This window comes from Panthera onca, chromosome X (assembly GCF_046562875.1).
Source record: "Panthera onca isolate mPanOnc1 chromosome X, mPanOnc1 haplotype 2, whole genome shotgun sequence".
Classification (NCBI taxonomy): Eukaryota; Metazoa; Chordata; class Mammalia; order Carnivora; family Felidae; genus Panthera; species Panthera onca.
Window position 1 is genome coordinate 41,250,689 of NC_138357.1, and position 16,795 is coordinate 41,267,483.

Consider the following 16,795-nt stretch of genomic DNA (forward strand, 5'->3'; position numbering starts at 1 on the left):
AATTGTGTTTGGGTTGGGTTTCCCAAGTATGTTTGATTTTCACTAGTCTTTCATGTTTTTAACTGCAGAATCGCTCTCAGACAGTGATTGTCCCCAAATTAAAGCATTAACAGAAAGCAAATTCATGAATTGGCCTATAGTTCCTCCCTGCGGGAGCCATTAACAAAGTTCTAACACTTATTCAAACCTTTTAGTTAGTTATTAAGTACATATTTACCATATTGAGACTGTGTGCCAGGTACTGTCCAGACTCTGAGGGTACAGTGCCCACTTCCGGTCATGGTCTTATCTGGCTGTGCCTTTAGTCCTGTTTGAAAGACAAGAGGTCCTGCCGACTACTGACTGCTTGTGCCATCGAAGAGACTCTCGAGGCCAAAATGTTATGCAAGTGACAAGTCCTGTGTACAGGGACAGATTGCCAAAGACCTCCAAGCGAATGAGTTAGCCTCTTGTCCCTCATGCTAGCCCCTCCCCATAAGCAGTACCAATAACTTATGAAACCTTGGAAACAAAAATTGAAACTGGGCACAAAGGTAGCAATGCCAGGCTTTGAAATTGCATTGATAGGGCTGCTTACCCAGTGAGCCATTTTGCCAGCAGTGTTTGGGGCCCGGGACCCTTACTTATGGAGTGATCATGTGGCCCTTCTGACTTTCCGAAGAATACAGCTATGTCACTGACAGGATAGCCACCAAGTCAGGAAACCTGGGCAAATATGTATATATATTACTGTCAAGACATTGTCAGTCTGCAAAAATAATACAATGATGTTATCTGTTTCCAGACTTTGAGGTGTCTATAAACCTATCCACCTTGTATGGTGTATATGTTGGGGAGGGAAGCATCGTTCCCATTTCATAAATGAGGAGCTGGCAGTACAGGGGGTTTAGAACCTTCCAAGCAGTCCCCCAGCTGGCTAGTGGCCAAAGTGGAAAAAGAACTCTGGCCTCTTGACATATTCTCTTCCTACTTGACCAAGTTCATGTAGAAAGCTGTGTTTCTGAGGGAGCACCTCCCTTGGCATGTGTATTAGGGCAGTCCCTCTCGATTCTTACCATTATTCTCTAAGGGCTCAGGACCCAGCTCTGTGGGCCAAGCCCATTATTGCAACAGCCTATTGTTGGAGAGAAATCATCCGGTGATGTGACAGATGCCTCCAGATTACCTCCCCACTGTGCTCAGGCCCCAGTGCCCCAAGATGCCCAAGGAATAACTGTGAAACTCCTTTCTTCTCCTCTGCTGAGCTAGTAACTGTCTATACTTGGCCATTCCTCAGTTTCCATATTTACTTTAGCTCTCCTGAAAGTCTGTCAACAAACTCCATGGTATTATTAGTTTTAGCAAATAACAGGATGTCAAACCAGGATTCATTACTTTGCTGTTAGAGTTCTATCCTAGGACATAGGAGCCAGTGTTCATCTTATTTTTTAAGGTGTATGAGCTTTGGCAGGGAGCCTTCCTTAGGTAGGCAGGCCCACCGTACTCTACTCAGTCTATAGGCCTTTAAGCCTGCTCTGCCCACAAAGACCTGGGACCCTTCTGTCTTTGCTTGGTGGTACAAAGTTGTCCGGAAGTAGATTTTTTAAAAAATCAATAAATACTTTGAATTTCCCATTTTTGTGGGTTCTGCTGTGGCCTTTAAAACAAGTCTGTGCTTGGTAAGGTGGCTTTGGAACTTAACATACATGTTGTCGAGAAGGGCGGGGGTGAGGATGGTATTTTAAGCTGGCACCAAGAATTTCCAGGCTTTGGATCCAAAATATCTTTTTCTCTTCCAATCCCACCCCCTGCACTGCCTGTCTCAAGGAGCAAGAGAAGAGGATAAAAGGGTCACTCTGTTGCTGACAGGCAACCAGGAAGTTCAAGCCTTGGGGGAAGCATAGCCTTTGTTTATTTAAGCCCCAAACCTAGCAGGCAGTATAAATTAAACATAAAAATAAAATAAAATACCAAAACACAGGCCGGATGCATACCACAGAGAGAGAGCATCTAATTCCCCTTCTGCCCTCCCTTGGAGATGAGCATGGTTGCAGAGATCCTAGTAACTCTTTGTAGTCAGCCCCAGCAGGCTCCTGAGGAGGGAATGAGTCACACCCCTCTAGCCTACCTCTGACAGACCCACATTTGACCAGGTGGTGACAGGCACAGGGCTGGCGAAGAGCTGACTTTTGTAGAAGGGAGGCAGGGCTGGTTAATTGACCAAACTGTGCTGTTGGAGAAAACTCAGCTCTTCCCTGTTCTCTCCCTCTCCCCGGGTTCTTCTCCCTTCCCACCCTGTGATGCCCACCCTCTGCGTCCCCAGCCTCTCAGGCAGAGTTCCCACCGACAGCTGTGAAGTGTCTTAGAAGCAATCTGTTCCTCATAACAGGTGAAATTTGTCAGAGACTGGTTTATAAATTAGAGCAGGTTTGGGTTATCCTTCTTTTAGCAGTGCTCATTCATGTTCTGATCAAATTTTCAGGAGTTGACAAGGCAAGGGAAAGCGAGTGAAGGGCAGACAGACCTTAGGCCCAGAATATTCTGAACCCCATCATGGTGTATCACACAAAGTAAGTCTTGGTGACCCTGACCCTCTGGGGACTCTTTGAGTAGACCCTGTCTTGGCTGTCACCTTTAGGCCAGTGATTCCCAAAGGCAGTTCCATGGACTGGGACCAGAAAAGCTGCATCCAAACCATCTGAAAATACCCTTCCCAAGTCACACACTATTCCACCGGATTTTCTAGGGCTGGATGGAGCCCAGGACATTCATATTCTTCACAAGCTCCCCCCCAGGCTGATCCTGATATTAAGAACCTCATAAGCGGGGGTGCCTGGGTGGCTCAGTCAGTTGAGCGTCCAACTTCGGCTCAAGTCATGATCTCATGGTTTAATCTCATGATCTCATGAGTTTGAGCCCCACGTCCGGCTTACTGCTGTCAGTGCAGAGCCCACTTCGGATCCTCTGTCTCCCTCTATCAAAAATAAATAAACACAAAAATAAGAACCTTGGGGCACCTGGGTGGCTCAGTCAGTTAAGTGTCCGACTTCGGCTCAGGTCATGATCCCACGGCTTGTGAGTTTGAGCCCCGCGTCGGGCTTGCTGTTGTCAGCTAGGAGTCTGGAACCTGCTTCAGATTCTATGTCCCTCTCTTTCTCTGCCCCTCCCCTGCTCGTGCTCTGTCTCTCTGTTTCTCTGTCTCTCTCTCTCTTAAAAATAAATAATCACTAAAAAATTAAAAAAAAAATTAAAAACCTCATAAGGATCCATTTCTTTCCCTCTGCAGCCCACCAAGCAAGGTTTACCTGCTATGTGTCCAGTTGTCTTCCAGTGCTGATCTGCCCCTGACCACTCTGTTGAAAGTAATATGAAAAATGAGTTCATACTTAAGTATGCATAACCGATCGTGGCAGAATGTGGCACTTTCCCAGGGCTTTTTCATGAAGATAAAAAAAAAAAAACACCTTTCTTAATTCCTCAAATTATAAAGAAGTCCAGGAATGATCATTAGAACCCAAGAGTATGACTCAGATGGTGATGTCGTTAGGCAGTACAGCAGCTAGGTCAGGCAGACATCTTGTACTGAGAGGATTTTTTCTCAGTGCCCTTTAAATCACATTTCTCAGGTAACCAGTCACATAGCATCTGTGCCAGGACCGGCTGTAGTTAGAACGGTCTTCTTCTAGGAGCCTGTGAGGATCCTTTCTTTGGTGTTCATATGATTGCATGCAAGCAGTGCTTGCTTTTATTTTTCTTTTAATTTAATGTGTGATCGACATCTTTGAAACCTGTGCACCTGGCAGCACGAGGGCTTCCTGTTCCTGGTGTACAGTGGGAGGCTTCAACTGGTTCCCCCTGTACCCATCTGACTGCCTCTCCATGCTTCTCCCAAGAACCCTATCACCTATGACTCTGCACAGCATGCAGCCGGCCCTGGATGTCAGGGAGAGCCAATGCTGTGTCTTTTTTTTAATGTTTATTTATTTATTTTTGAGAGAGAGTGCAGGGGAAGGCCAGAGAGAGAGTGAGTGAGAGAGAGAGAATCCAAAGCAGGCTCTGCACTGTCAGTGAAGAGCCCGATGCGGGGATTGAACTCAGAAACCATGAAATCATGACCTGAGCCAGAATCAAGAGTCAGACACAACTGACTGAGCCACCCAGGAGCCCCCAAGGCTGTGTCTTTTGATACGCTGGCTTGGTCTAGAGTGTCCTGCCTTGCCATCTTGCCATGTCCTGTTGTCTTACTACTTATTTGGGGTCAGGAGGAAGCTGGCAATAGCCAAGAGAGAGACAGAGACAGAGACAGAAGATATGCATGATGTCCTTCTCCTGCCTATCTCTGTGAATTAGACTTGGTGAAAGGCTCAGAGAAATGTTTGCATGGATGTGTGTGCCTCTGTGCTTCTCTTTCTTCCTGATAAGGTATGTATATTCCTTGTCAGCAATTCTCAAACCGAGCCGGGAGGCCTTCCTTAACCCTCCCAACAAACACTCTTTTGAGCTCCCGGGCACTGTTCCCATGGCCAGGGTGGGGGCTGCCCAGGGAGGAGCTTTGCCTTGTATCTCTCCTTCCTTTCTCTGGTGCGAGTAGCGTGTCCCCTGCCCCCTCCTGCCACTGGCCTCACCGAAGCTAGGCTGCCTCCTTTCCATCCAGGAACCTCTGAGGCTTCTGGGGGTAGCTGGAGAGTGGGGAGGCCCTTTGCAATCTGCAGAGCCCCTCTTCACAACTCAGAGAATCCCACCACAGAGGATCAAGGAGCTACCTCAAGTGAGCCCTTGGTGAATAGCTCTGCTATGAGGTAAGCATGGGCCTGGGGCATACAACGCAAGAGCCTTGGGAGGCTCATAATGCTTGCCCATCGTGGCCCAGGAGCCCAAGCACCTAAAGAGGCTGGCATTATTACTGGCGTTTTGTTCCCCAGGAAACCTGTACCACTTCAAAGGTCACCCATTCTATAGCAGGGCCCACAATGGAGCCAGGTGCTCCACCTTGGAGGCCCTGGCCTCTTCATTAGCTTCTTGTCGGCCGGCTCCACATCCCCAGCGAGATCCTCCTGGTTCTTGTCTTCCACGCATTACCAGTAGCCCTGAGTCCTTCACACACCACTCAAAGTAACCCTGGCAACCCCATTCCAAGAAAAAATGGCTTGGAATTTTAGCTCTTGGGGCTGCTCCACAGAGCAGAAGGGACAGGGAGAGGCCCTGCCAGGGTCTCCCTGGCTCGGGTTGGCTGGTGGAGGGCTGGTGCAAACGTGAAGGGCGGCCATGTTCTTGCCGCTTTCTCTCCCAGCTCCTGAGCAGGCTGGGAGCAGTGGGCTAGGACTTCCAGAGGGTGGGCTGTGACTGGGGGAGGGGAGGCCTTCCGCCTGCCTGAAGATGGTGCAGGCTTGGGAGGGTGAGCCTCCCAAGGTTAACCTTAACCAAGGTTAAGACCAAGGGGAGCTGGCCAAAGAAGGAAGACCGAGAAGTGGACAGGTAGAGGTGATCCCCACACTAAACATGGACACCCTTCTTGGAAGGAAGGCAGTGGTAACTCAGAGAGCAAATATCTATGCTTTGTTTACAAACAAGGTTTACAAACCCCTTAGTTTACAAATGTTGAGGGTTAAGGAAGAGAATCTGAGTGAAAGGCACTGGCACTTAGGCTACAAGGTCAGAGCAGCTACGTAGGTCCTAAAGTCCAAGCTCTGCGGCAGCTGTGTTATCCCCGTCTAGATGGGCATGGCCCAACGGTCAGGGTGAGGAGAAAAAAAAGCACAGCCAATTCTGAGGAATGAAGTGATGCCTGGGGATGGCAGTGGTTGTGGCCCTCCTGAACCCCAAGCTACCCTTCCAGACACCCTCAAGTCCTGGGCTTTTTCCTGAAGCAGACATTTCACTAAGATATAACCACCAAGTAGGGAGACTCCCGAATTTGCTGCAGGCCCAGGATATTCTGGAAGGAAGCACAATTTTTGACTGGTCAAAAATTTGTTTGTTTGGTTGTTTAAATCCCCCCCCACAAAGGGCCTTAGGCTTTAAATAGGCATTCAGTCAATTTAGAATTGAATTGAGTTGAACTGACTTGAATTGAATGATAATGGCAACAAGGAGAGGGAAAAGGAGGAGGAGGAGGAGGAGGGGGAGGAGATTCTATTGACTGAGGTTAATTTTGCCGTCTCTTTTTCAGGAACATCTATTTCATGCTAGGAGATGGGTAATGGGGAGGGTGGAAAATGAGAATAGGGCTCAGAAAAATGATGGAGGTCAATTTTCCCAGCTGCAAGGCATAAGGGGAAAGGAGACAGGCATAAATATTGACACAAGGTTCATAAGATTTAAGATCCACTGAGCTAAACAGCGTTCTTGGCTAACGTTGCCAATACTTCCAGTCTGGCCGAAACACTGGGAGGAACTGCCTCCCCTCAGAGTTAGCCACCAAAGTTGGGGTGACCAAGATGATTCGACAAGAGCGCTTTTTGAACTTCTCTGAATGAGGGTGAGCGGGGAGGCCCACCCTGTCAGAATGGGGTTTGGTTCTGCCTGTCATCCCTAGTGTCACTCAGAGATTGTTTGTGAGGCTCACATGGGACCCTGTCCCGGAGGGAGCTGAAAGGCACGATTCATTTGCCTCTGTCGTCATTTGGTGTCAGGGCTTGGCCCAAATCAGTGGTTAGAACTGCTTCTCCAAGAGAGTATCCATCTCCACCAGGACTCTCCTTGGGGTCCCTCCTACCATCGCCTTCTGCATCTGTGTTCGCATCTTCCCCCACCATTTTCCTGCCCCCCCCCCCCCCGAGAGTCAGGGTTCTGGGCCTTGGCCATGCAGGGCAGTTCACATGACCCACAGAGGACAAGGCGCTCTCCCTGTCCCTGTCTTTCCTTCTTGCTTCCCTCCTTCTGGACTTTGGGGATTTTCCATGAAGCCAAAGTAACGATGTAAGTTGCAGTGGCCTTCCTGTCTATGGTCTTCCACACTGGAGGGGGAAGCAGAGGGGAAGAGAGAAGATAAGACAGAAGCAAGGACAAATTAAACGATGGCATTTCAGCCTCCTTATTCCCCCAGCCTCTTCAGAAAAAGGGACAAGTAAGTAATTAGTAGTAGCCAGAGCTTCAGCCGGAAGGGGGCCGGGGTGGAGGAATAAGAGGGGAGGGCTGTTTTGCAGCCGCCCCATTAACTGTGCTAATGCTCCAGTGCTCAATATCCTTTTTGATTTCCTTTTCCAGCTCCTAACCCTGTGTTTGCTTTGTGGCTTGTCCTGCACCTCTCACGTCGTGTCTTTTTCCGCTTCTCCTGACACAGGACCCTGTGTTTTGCTGGCACCATTGCCGAATCTTTGGGTGGAACATTCCCTGTAGAAAATAAGGAAGACTTGCCTATAAATAGTTTCCTTTGGGCTACATGGTACACAATGCTTCAAGTGTGACAAAAAGGGAAGTGAGATGTTCCCCCTCATCGCCACCCCCAACCCTACCACACCCACCCCAAGTCAGCTCCCCACCCCTCATCAGTGTGCTGAAATCTGGCCCACGCCTTCTGTGGCCCAGACTACCCAGTCTCTGTCCCGCCGTCCCGTGGGAACCCCAAGTAGGAAGCTCTCTTGTCCTAGAGAGTCTGGCTTTTGAAGTGGAACATATCGGTGGGAATGCTGAGACACTTCTTCCAGCTCAACAAGTCAGCTTCCAGGCCCTCCTAAAATGGAGGGAGTTGGCTCTGTCCTCCTGTATGCCACCCTGCATCTACAAGTCACCCCTGAGAGAGGGAGGGGGCAGCTGTGTCTGTTTAATTGCCGAATCCCGTGGCCACTGGGGCTAGACTGTGAGTCAGCAAAGGACCTGGCTCATCAGCCAGCCCCTGTTGCTGTGCTGGCTCTGGGTCCAGCCCAGCCTGTCAAGTGTAGGTCAGAAGAAAGGGAATTTGGATATATGCACACAGGTCGCTGGGCTAGTGAATCCCTAGCCCACGGTTTCCTACCTGGGGCCCACCTCCGTAGGACATAGGGATGCAGAGAGCCCCTCGGATCAGCACTTTCTCAGAAAAGTTAGATAAGGTCATAGATACTTCATACAGCACAAGCCTCCACTCACTGTGAGGTTTCTTGCAGATATTCTGGGCAGAGGAATTTTCTAGTGTGCCAGGGGTTAAGCAGAAAACCTTCTGGAGTCCTCCTGCTTCTTCTCTTCTCCCCCTCTTACCTGCCTTTGTTTGAAAAAAATCTCTCTACAGGGACCTTTATGTCCATTGTCTTGCCTTAGCGAACTCTGAGATCCTGGGATCCAGCCATTGTTTCATTGTTTGCTAATGGTGGACCCTAAGGCCTCAAGGTGATCACTTCTCACTTGGCTGGCAGTGGGCAAAACTAGAGGTATAGAGGGGATGAGAGATTGGCTGAGCGTGGGCTGAGTGGGCTGAACGTGGGACATCCTTTCGAAGTTGTTTTGTAAAACTAAATCCTTGGTAGGAGCTTGTTTTCTTGTGCCTGGCTTCATTCTCCTAAAAGCTGAGCATAGCAGGAATATGAAACAACAACAACAAAAAGTTAATTAAGGATGCTAGTTAGTGGGGCCCTAGGAAGTGGAGGTTTGCCTGTACTGTGATTATTCTCAGACTGGTTACTTTATTTGGGGTATCGTATACCCCGACTACATATTTGTCATTGCAGGAGCCACCAGGCTGGATTAATATTTCCTATTTCCTTAGACAGAGTGAGCTTTCTTTGAGGACTGTGTGGCTGCCTTTTGAAATGATGTGGGTGAGCCCAGCCCACTATAAATTTCACACGGACACTTTGGATATTCTTCTGGTCCCCGATGCTGCTGTCCCCTGCCATGAGCGTCAGAAAAGCCAGCTGTGCTGACGGAGCTCAAAGTCCATTCTCTAACAGTACTGCTGCTGGCATCCTAGAGGCATATGTCCTGCCCCTCATCCTTTCTTCTTCCTTACTGCTTTTTGGGCACCTCCAACCCAGCCCCCCAACTGCATTGATTCACTTATTCAACACACCTACCCCCTACCCCACTCCTAAATGCAGTAGGAACGAACTTGGTCTCTGGGTCAGGAAGACCTAGATTGGAGTCCCAGCTCTGTAATTTACTAGCTGTGCTACCTTGGGCAAGGTAGCCTCTCAGACTGTTGGTTTCTTCATCTGTGAAATGATGGTGACAGTGCCTACACCACAGGTTTTGTGGAGCAGCTGGCACAAATGTCTGGCCCATAGCTGGTGCTCACTTAATGGTAGACATTATGGTCAGTAGGTCTCAAACTCAGTTGTTGTTTTTTTTAAGACAGTCTTCTTTTCTTTTGAATGTTTATTCTTTTTTAGAGACAGAGGGCATGAGCAGGGGAGGGGCAGTGAGAGGGGAGACAGAGGATCAGAAGCCTGCTCCTCGCTGACAGCAGTGAGCCTGATGTGGGGCCCCGAACCCACGAACCGCGACATCATGACCTGAGCCGAAGTCAGACATTCAACAGACTGAGCCACCCAGGCGCCCCAAACTCAGCTTATTTTTAATCAAAGCATAATTAATGTACAATTCAAACGCAACTTTGCTAGCAAGCTTCTCTTCCTTTCCCTTCCCGAACCACCTTGGTTTCCTTGCCTCTGACTCCATATAAGGGAGTCCCCATGGAAGGAGCTATTTTTTCTTCTGTCCTATGCCTCGTCTCCCTGGTGGTGTTTTTTCTCTGCCAACCCAGCTTATTTATCTCTCCCTCTTTCTTTTCATCATTTCACTTGGAATTTTGGGGGTGGGTAGCAATAGTTAGCTTAGGAAAGATTTGCAAGCCAATGAAACCTCCTCGACTCTTTCCTGGGGCCAAGAAAGCTCCCTGTGGCACAGAGGGCAGATTACTCTATCAGGGAATTCCAGTATCAATTAAGCTTCTGATTTAAGAAAAGTATTTTTTTTCCTCAGCTAGTGTTCTCGATGACCTACAAATATAGTCTGTGCTTTGTTCTGCCAACTACACACAGTTGAGTGCAAAATTGGGAGAATTTATGCCCTAAAGGTAACATAATATCCAGAGACTGGGATTATCTCCCACCTAAACTAGGGTGAAGACATACACTATCCTGGGCCTGTGCACAGTAGGTTCTCTCAGTTCTATTGTCAGCTCTTTGCAAGTAGAACGGCCCCTTGTGCGTGTGTTACCACTTGTGGGATCCAGTGGGAGCCCCATTTCGTAGTGGCAAAAATGTTGGCTGTTCGGTGGCACAACAGCACTTGCCGCCTGGAGAAAATCAAGGCCTTAAGACTGGGCTTAACTGGGGCCTTGGCCAGGGTGTCAGTGCCAGGCACCTGGTTAGGAGAAATAGCCTCAGGCAAATAGTAATTACCTTCTTCGCTGATAAGAGGCCCCAGTACTTTTCCAGGAGCATGATTGCATTAGGGTATTTCTTTGGACCACTGCCTGAATCACAAACTGTTTCATGGGTACTGGCCCCAACTTCATCCAAACTATTGTGTATGTGGTGGAACCCGATGTTCTCCTCACGGCCCTGAGTCCATGTCAATAATCCTTGCCGTTGGGTCATCACCTGTCCCTTGTTCTGTCTAGATTGCTCCTTCTGGCTGCAATTCCGCCTCTGTCCACCAGGTGGCCTCGCTTAGGAAACAGCAGGAGAAAAGGACCTCTAGCCACTGCAGACTTTTATTTAGTTTAAGCTTGAGACTGAAAAGAATGAAAACAAATTTTCATGGAAACATATGTAACTCTTGGTAGGCAACAACCACCTCATTTTCCTTGTAACTTGGAATCTGTTCCCGAAGTGAAGTAGCCTTTCTTACCTGTGGCTGGGCGAATCACAGGGCAGGTATTTTCCTAGGATAATTTATATATAGCCTTGGTTTGTAGTTTGCTGTTTATAGGAAAGTAAGGAAATATTGTTTTTAAAAATAGGGATATGAAATCCTGGATAATGTGGAAGGTATTTTCTCTGCAGAGTAGGGTATGGAGATCAAAGGAAAAGGGCCCTGTCTTGTGGTCACTCCAGCACTCGTTCCCCTACCATCTCCTCCCCCACCTCCTCTGTCACCCACATGGCCCCCAGCCTCCCCATGGTACATGTTCCCCCGGCTCACTGGAGTTCTTGGACACTCTCCTCTCCTTACATGCACACTGAGGCGCAGATTAGTTCAGCTGCATCCTGAGCATGTCACAGATCTGTGCATGTGTCAGTACACAGAGGCTACATCCAAAGGAGGAGGAGGTGAGTGTACAGGGGCTGGGACTGGGTGCAGGCCAGCGGGCTGGGTGAGGGGACATACAGATGACAAAGTGTGTGTGCAGAAGAGCGGCTGAGAAGGCAGGCGGCAGGAAGAAGGTGAGGCTCCTGACGGTGAGGGTGGGTACCCAGGGAGCATGGTGTGTGATGGCATTGCAAAGCCATGGGGGTGTGCCGGCTGACACCTTAAGAAGAGCTTTGAAAACCAGCGCCACCCTTTACTGAATGCTTTCTGCTCTTGTTAGGGCATTTGGACTTCTTTCTTCAAGAATCAGCTCCAGTTTGATTTTTACCAATCTCCAGAGCCCTCTCTGCAGATGCCAGTTGGCACAAGAAAGTGCTGAACTGTTTACAGTCCTAGCTTAAGGTTCAGGGAGGGGATGTGGTTTAACTGGACCACAAAGCCCGGTACAGGACTCATTTGCATGGCCCCTGACGCCATGTGACGCAGCCAGCTCCTCCTATAAAAAGAAGCAGGAGCCGAAATATCTCCGAGTCTGGGTTGGACTGGAGGCTGTGGAGTTTGTGACACACTAGGTGACACCCCTCGAGTCACTTCCCTTCAACTCTGAAGTGCCTGCCTGGCTTTGGGTCCCATCGGCAGCCTTCGCCCCCCTCCTAGCCCCTGGGCCCGACTCGCAGAGCCCAGCCCCGTGCAGCGCTCCAGCAGCCGCCAGCAGCCCAGCCCGCCCAAGCAGCCCGAGCTATGAACGCCGAAATGTATCAGACCCCCATGGAGGTGGCGGTCTATCAGCTGCACAATTTCAACATCTCCTTCTTCTCTTCCTTGCTTGGAGGGGATGTGGTTTCCGTTAAGCTGGATAACAGGTAACCACTGGCCGCAGCTCCCGAGCCGAGGCGCCGGCGGGGGCTGGGTCACCAAGCTAGCCGTGCACCGCCGGTCCCCGTTCCCCGCGGTGCAGCATCCTGGGAAGGGGCGGGGGTAGGGGACGCAGGGAGGGGGGTCACCGCCGCGCTGGGATCCGCCGTCGGAGCGTCCCTGCGGCCGATGCGCCGTGATAACGAACTGCTGCAGCCCGAGGTGGAGACAGCGGGAGGCAGAGGGGCGGCGGGGCCGGGCCGGGCAGGGCCAGGCCGGGCAGAGGGCTGGCCACGCGCCGTGCGTCGCTGGGGAGCAGGCCGGAAGCTTCCGAGCCGAGAAGGAATTCCTAGCTAGCTTCGGAGCGCGGTAGGTTCACCCGGGACCTTCTGGGCCGGCGCTGGAATGGGCTGGCGGCGGGGGTACTCCCCGGGCCGCGCGCCCCCATTGTTTGCCTGTCGCCCGGGCCGGCTGAGCAGACCACGCTAGCCGGTGCGCCCCGGGACCCGCGCGTTGCTCCACGCGGCGGGGAGCCGGCCCGGGTGGGGAGGTGCAGCTTCCTGCAGGGCCTGGGAACAAAGTGCCCGGGACTCTGGGCCAGGGAGGCGGGAGAGAGGAAGAGCTGGGGCAGATGGAGGACTTTGGCTGCAGCTGCCAGGTACTCAGAGTGGAACCAAGTGGGTAACGCGGTCGCTTTGCTTTTTGTTTTGGCAGTGCCTCTGGAGCCAGCGTGGTGGCCATAGACAACAAGATCGAGCAGGCCATGGTGAGTGGCATCACTGCGTCATTCCTGTCCCCAGACCTAGCTGCCGCTTATGTAACTCGGGCAGGACTGAGGGGGTGGGTGCAAAAGCCATTAGGCAAGAGCCTGAGGAAGCCAACGGCCTGCTTCCTATGCTCTTGGAGCCCCTAAGTAGCATCCCAACAGAGCAGCACCTTTTAGGGCATTTGCAGTCTGCCTTTGCTGGACCCCCTCCTTTCCTCCTCCCTCTCTTTGCAGCAGCCTGTAGCTCCCTCCTGGGGAGGTTGCAGGGCAGGGAGCTCAGACTCTTGAATTTGTCTGCATCCCCGCATTTGGCAGGGGCGGGAGCTCATTGGATGCAACTGCACTGCAGTGCCTCCGCAGAGCCTGGGCTAGGGTCAGGAGTTGGGAGGAACCAAGAAGCAGAGCACCCCTCCCCATCTCCCTCTCCTTACTAGGTAGAGGTCATACTCCAGGGAGCAGTCAAAATGACTGCAGGGTGCTGGGGCCTCCAGAGTCAGCAACCACTTCACTGTGCCCCCAGTGCCCAGTGACACAGTTCCCTACCCCCAGTGCAATCATCAGGTTCAGAGAGGATGCAGCAATCCCGGCACCTTCCCCCAGGGCCACCAGTGTCCTGTCTGGTTGCACCACAGATGCAACCGGTGTGCTGGGTCATTTGAAGAGGAGGAGTCTCCAAAAGAGCCAATTTTGTTCTGGGGAAGATGTGTACAGCAGACAAACTTTATGGGGGTGCTTAGCAGGTCCTCCCTGAGAGGTGGTCAGCCAGCAACAGGACCTTATGTAGAAACGGGTATAGAGCCGACCACCAGCAACCAACAGAAGTGGCTCCTAAGTGGCCAGCTCTGAAAGTCAGTAGAAACTTGCAGAAGGCATCCTGTGTAGTTCAAAGCTGGGCTCCCAGCTCAGGCATTGTCCAGCCGGGCAGCTCTCTTGAGTGGTTCTAAGTGCTTTGGAGAAGGGAGGAATAGGGCTGCAAGGCCAGGATGCTGATAGGGGAGGTTGGGGGGAAGGCCAGTGGCACGAGGGACAGCACAGGTGCCCCGACGGCAGGGTGAAGGTGCTGCAGAGGGGCCGTGATGGCTCCTGGATGGCTTTGTTGTGATTCCCCTCTGTGGCAGGATCTGGTGAAGAATCATCTGATGTATGCAGTCAGAGAGGAGGTGGAGATCCTGAAGGAGCAGATCCGGGAGCTGGTGGAGAAGAACTCCCAGCTGGAGCGTGAGAACACCCTCCTGAAGACCCTGGCAAGCCCAGAGCAGCTGGAGAAGTTCCAGTCCCGCCTGAGCCCCGAAGAGCCAGTTCCAGAAACCCCACACGCACCTGAGGCCCCCGGTGGTTCTGCGGTGTAAGTGGCTCTGTCCTCAGGGTGGGCAGAGCCACTAAACTTGTTCTACCTAGTTCTTTCCAGTTTGTTTTTGGTTCCCCAAGCGTCATCTCACGTGGAGAACTTTACACCTAGCATAGCTGGTGCCAAGAGATGTCCTAAGGACATGGCCACTTGGGTCCACTCCAGTGACAGACCCCTGACAAAGAGCAGGTCTCTGGAGGCTGAGTTGCGTGGGGCCACATCACCCCCAGCCAGTGAGCCTCTAATGCCACCGTGTCCTGGGGGCTCCCAGGGTCTGAGCAACTTGGCCGCAACTGGCAAAGGAGAAAGGTAGTGTGAGATGTGATGCCAGTTTACTCCAGAAAGCATAAGGGGTCTGTTTTTCATTTCCATGGCCATCTTCAGCAGCTTCACCTGACAACGACTGTTCCTATGAAGAAGCCACTCATGTTTTGAGCAGAGGCAACCTCTCTCTTCTCCCCTGTCTCACCAAGGCAGGGCCACAGATAGGAGAGATTGAGCCAAGTCAGTCTTCTGTTGGTTCATATGGTCTAATGCATGGCTTTGCGCACAGCCCAGTGTGGGATTACGGCTTTGGGATGACCGCTTACAAAGTTCTGTTTGGTTAGTATTGGCATAGTTTTTCTATATAGCCATACATGCGTATATATACCCATAGGGCTAGATCTATATCTTAGTGTAGCAATGTATACACACACACACACACACACACACACACACACACCTATGCACACACACACACACACACACCTATGTGTTGAAGGGCCTAACCGGCTTTGGGAGTATCAACTGGTCCCTTATCTCTTAAGGCTAATTCTTTGACTGTGTTCATTTACCAAGTTGATCCAGTGTGTCCTTTAGGTTAAGTAAGACTAAAGAGAAAAGGCAGGGAGGAGGGCCAAGCCTCTGAATGCGGCCACAGATGCCTTGCTGCTGCAGCCTTGCCCCATGTGTGCCCCGGCCCAAAGATGCGTGAGGTCCTCATTCAAATGCCAAACCCACCATTCACTGGTGCTGACTACATAGAATGGGGTTCAGAGAAGAGCAGCTGGGACTTCACATTGTCATTGAGAAACTTTTGTTTTGGTGTTTGTGGAAAACTTGCAAGTGAACTGCATGATTGGCTTGCTGGTGTCCCCTTGTGGACAAGGGATGGACGAGGGGATGGCTTTGACCCGACGGTGCCTGGGTGATGTACTCAGGGAGCTTGTGTCTAGGGGGTTCTGTGGCAGTGAACATTTTCCACTTTCTGACACCTTATCCTGATGTATGTCTCCAGGATTTGGATTTTGATTTTTCAAATGTAGCTTGAAATTTCAATAAACTTTGCTCTTTTTTTTTCTAAAAATAAACCTGGTGTCTGAGTGTAAATGGAGTGGGTATTAGGGGGGGCCCCTGGTGTAGTTGGGGGCCCTGTTTCTCTGATGCACTGAATATTCATGAGCACCCTCTAAGTGGCAGGCCAGTGCCACATCCGTGATCTTGCAGAACTCTCAAAACACCCGCATTGTACGGGTGAGGAGGCTGAGGCTCAGCCATTGCAAGTGACTTGCCGAAAGTCACACAGCTATTATGGCAAATTGGGGGACTCAACCCCACATCTACCCCATTGGCCTGCTCCCTGCTTTCATAAGACGGCTCCAGAGCAAGTGGCTAAGTGACCGCTAACACACAACCTCAACTTAAGGGGCTGATTGGGAGGAAGGATACCCCAAGAAAAGGACCCAAAAGAAAAGGGAGGGAACAAAATAAACGCGAGTGGGCCTCTTCCCTCTTCTGAAAACATCATTGGTATCACTTCGCGCATTCTCCTTAATACCAATCCACGTGATACCCTTGACCTTGGCAAAGGAGTTCAGAGGACCCTCGTGAGAAAAGGGCACAGAATGTATATGGTGCCCAAACAGGATCCCCCTCCCCCAAGGAAAGATGCTCAGGATCCCTGCCCTTGCACTTGTCGCCGCTGAAAGTTGGCTCACAAAACCCACCAGCTGTGCACGCATGGCCAGGTCGAAGGATCCTGACTCTGCTTCCTTCCTCTGGCTCTCTGTGGGGTCCATTCTCATCCATCACTCTTTCCCTGACCCCAGGTCTCTGGCATCCAGAGTCCTGCCATTTCTCTGATTCTGTCCACGAGTTATTCCATGTCTCCTTAGCCACACCCAACTCTGGAGCCACCATAGACCCTGAGCTGTGTACTAAGCCCCACCTTATTCCCAGGGAAGTGATCCCATTCACTCTCAACTTCCTCTAACATCTATGCCTATCCCTTTGCCACTTGAAATTTAACAGAACCCCCTGATTTTCCTGAACCACAAACCTCAAGGACCAAGAGGTCTTGGCCCCTGTCCCTTGTGCCAATCACTGTCCAAATATATTCAAAATGCCAGGCTTCTTTCACTGTAGCAGTCATATGTGCTGGCCTCTTCTTTTCCAATTGCCAAAACTCTTCTTCAGAACTTAACCTCTGCCTGGCTGGCCTCTCAAATCCCAATTTCCCCACCTGCTCCTAACCTCTCTGCTCCTAATGCCAAGTTCGTTGTGTACACCGGCCAATTTGATCACAGCGCACACACTTCACACAGCTGCAGGAACAAACTTTGGACCAGGCATCCACCCTGACCCAAATACTGCTCTTCCCAGCTCCCACTAGGTCCCAAGCCCCTCCCCCTTTCAAG

The 16,795-nt window shown here is 50.9% G+C and overlaps 1 protein-coding gene across 2 annotated transcripts in view; it reads left to right on the plus strand.

The window, feature by feature from the left end:
* The window catches only part of TSC22D3 (TSC22 domain family member 3), a 62,244-nt gene extending 46,779 nt beyond the window's left edge, over positions 1-15,465 (plus strand). Inside the window, exons 1-3 of one of the 2 annotated variants that reach the window (XM_081792455.1) lie at positions 11,657-12,011; positions 12,718-12,769; positions 13,888-15,465. In XM_081792455.1, coding sequence (XP_081648581.1) covers positions 11,890-12,011; positions 12,718-12,769; positions 13,888-14,118 — 405 coding nt within the window. In that variant the 5' untranslated portion in view covers positions 11,657-11,889 and the 3' untranslated portion in view covers positions 14,119-15,465. Of the gene's footprint in view, positions 1-11,656; positions 12,012-12,717; positions 12,770-13,887 lie in introns of those variants that run through there. The other variant, XM_081792456.1, reaches the window with a different exon arrangement.
* Positions 15,466-16,795: the final 1,330 nt, after the last annotated feature.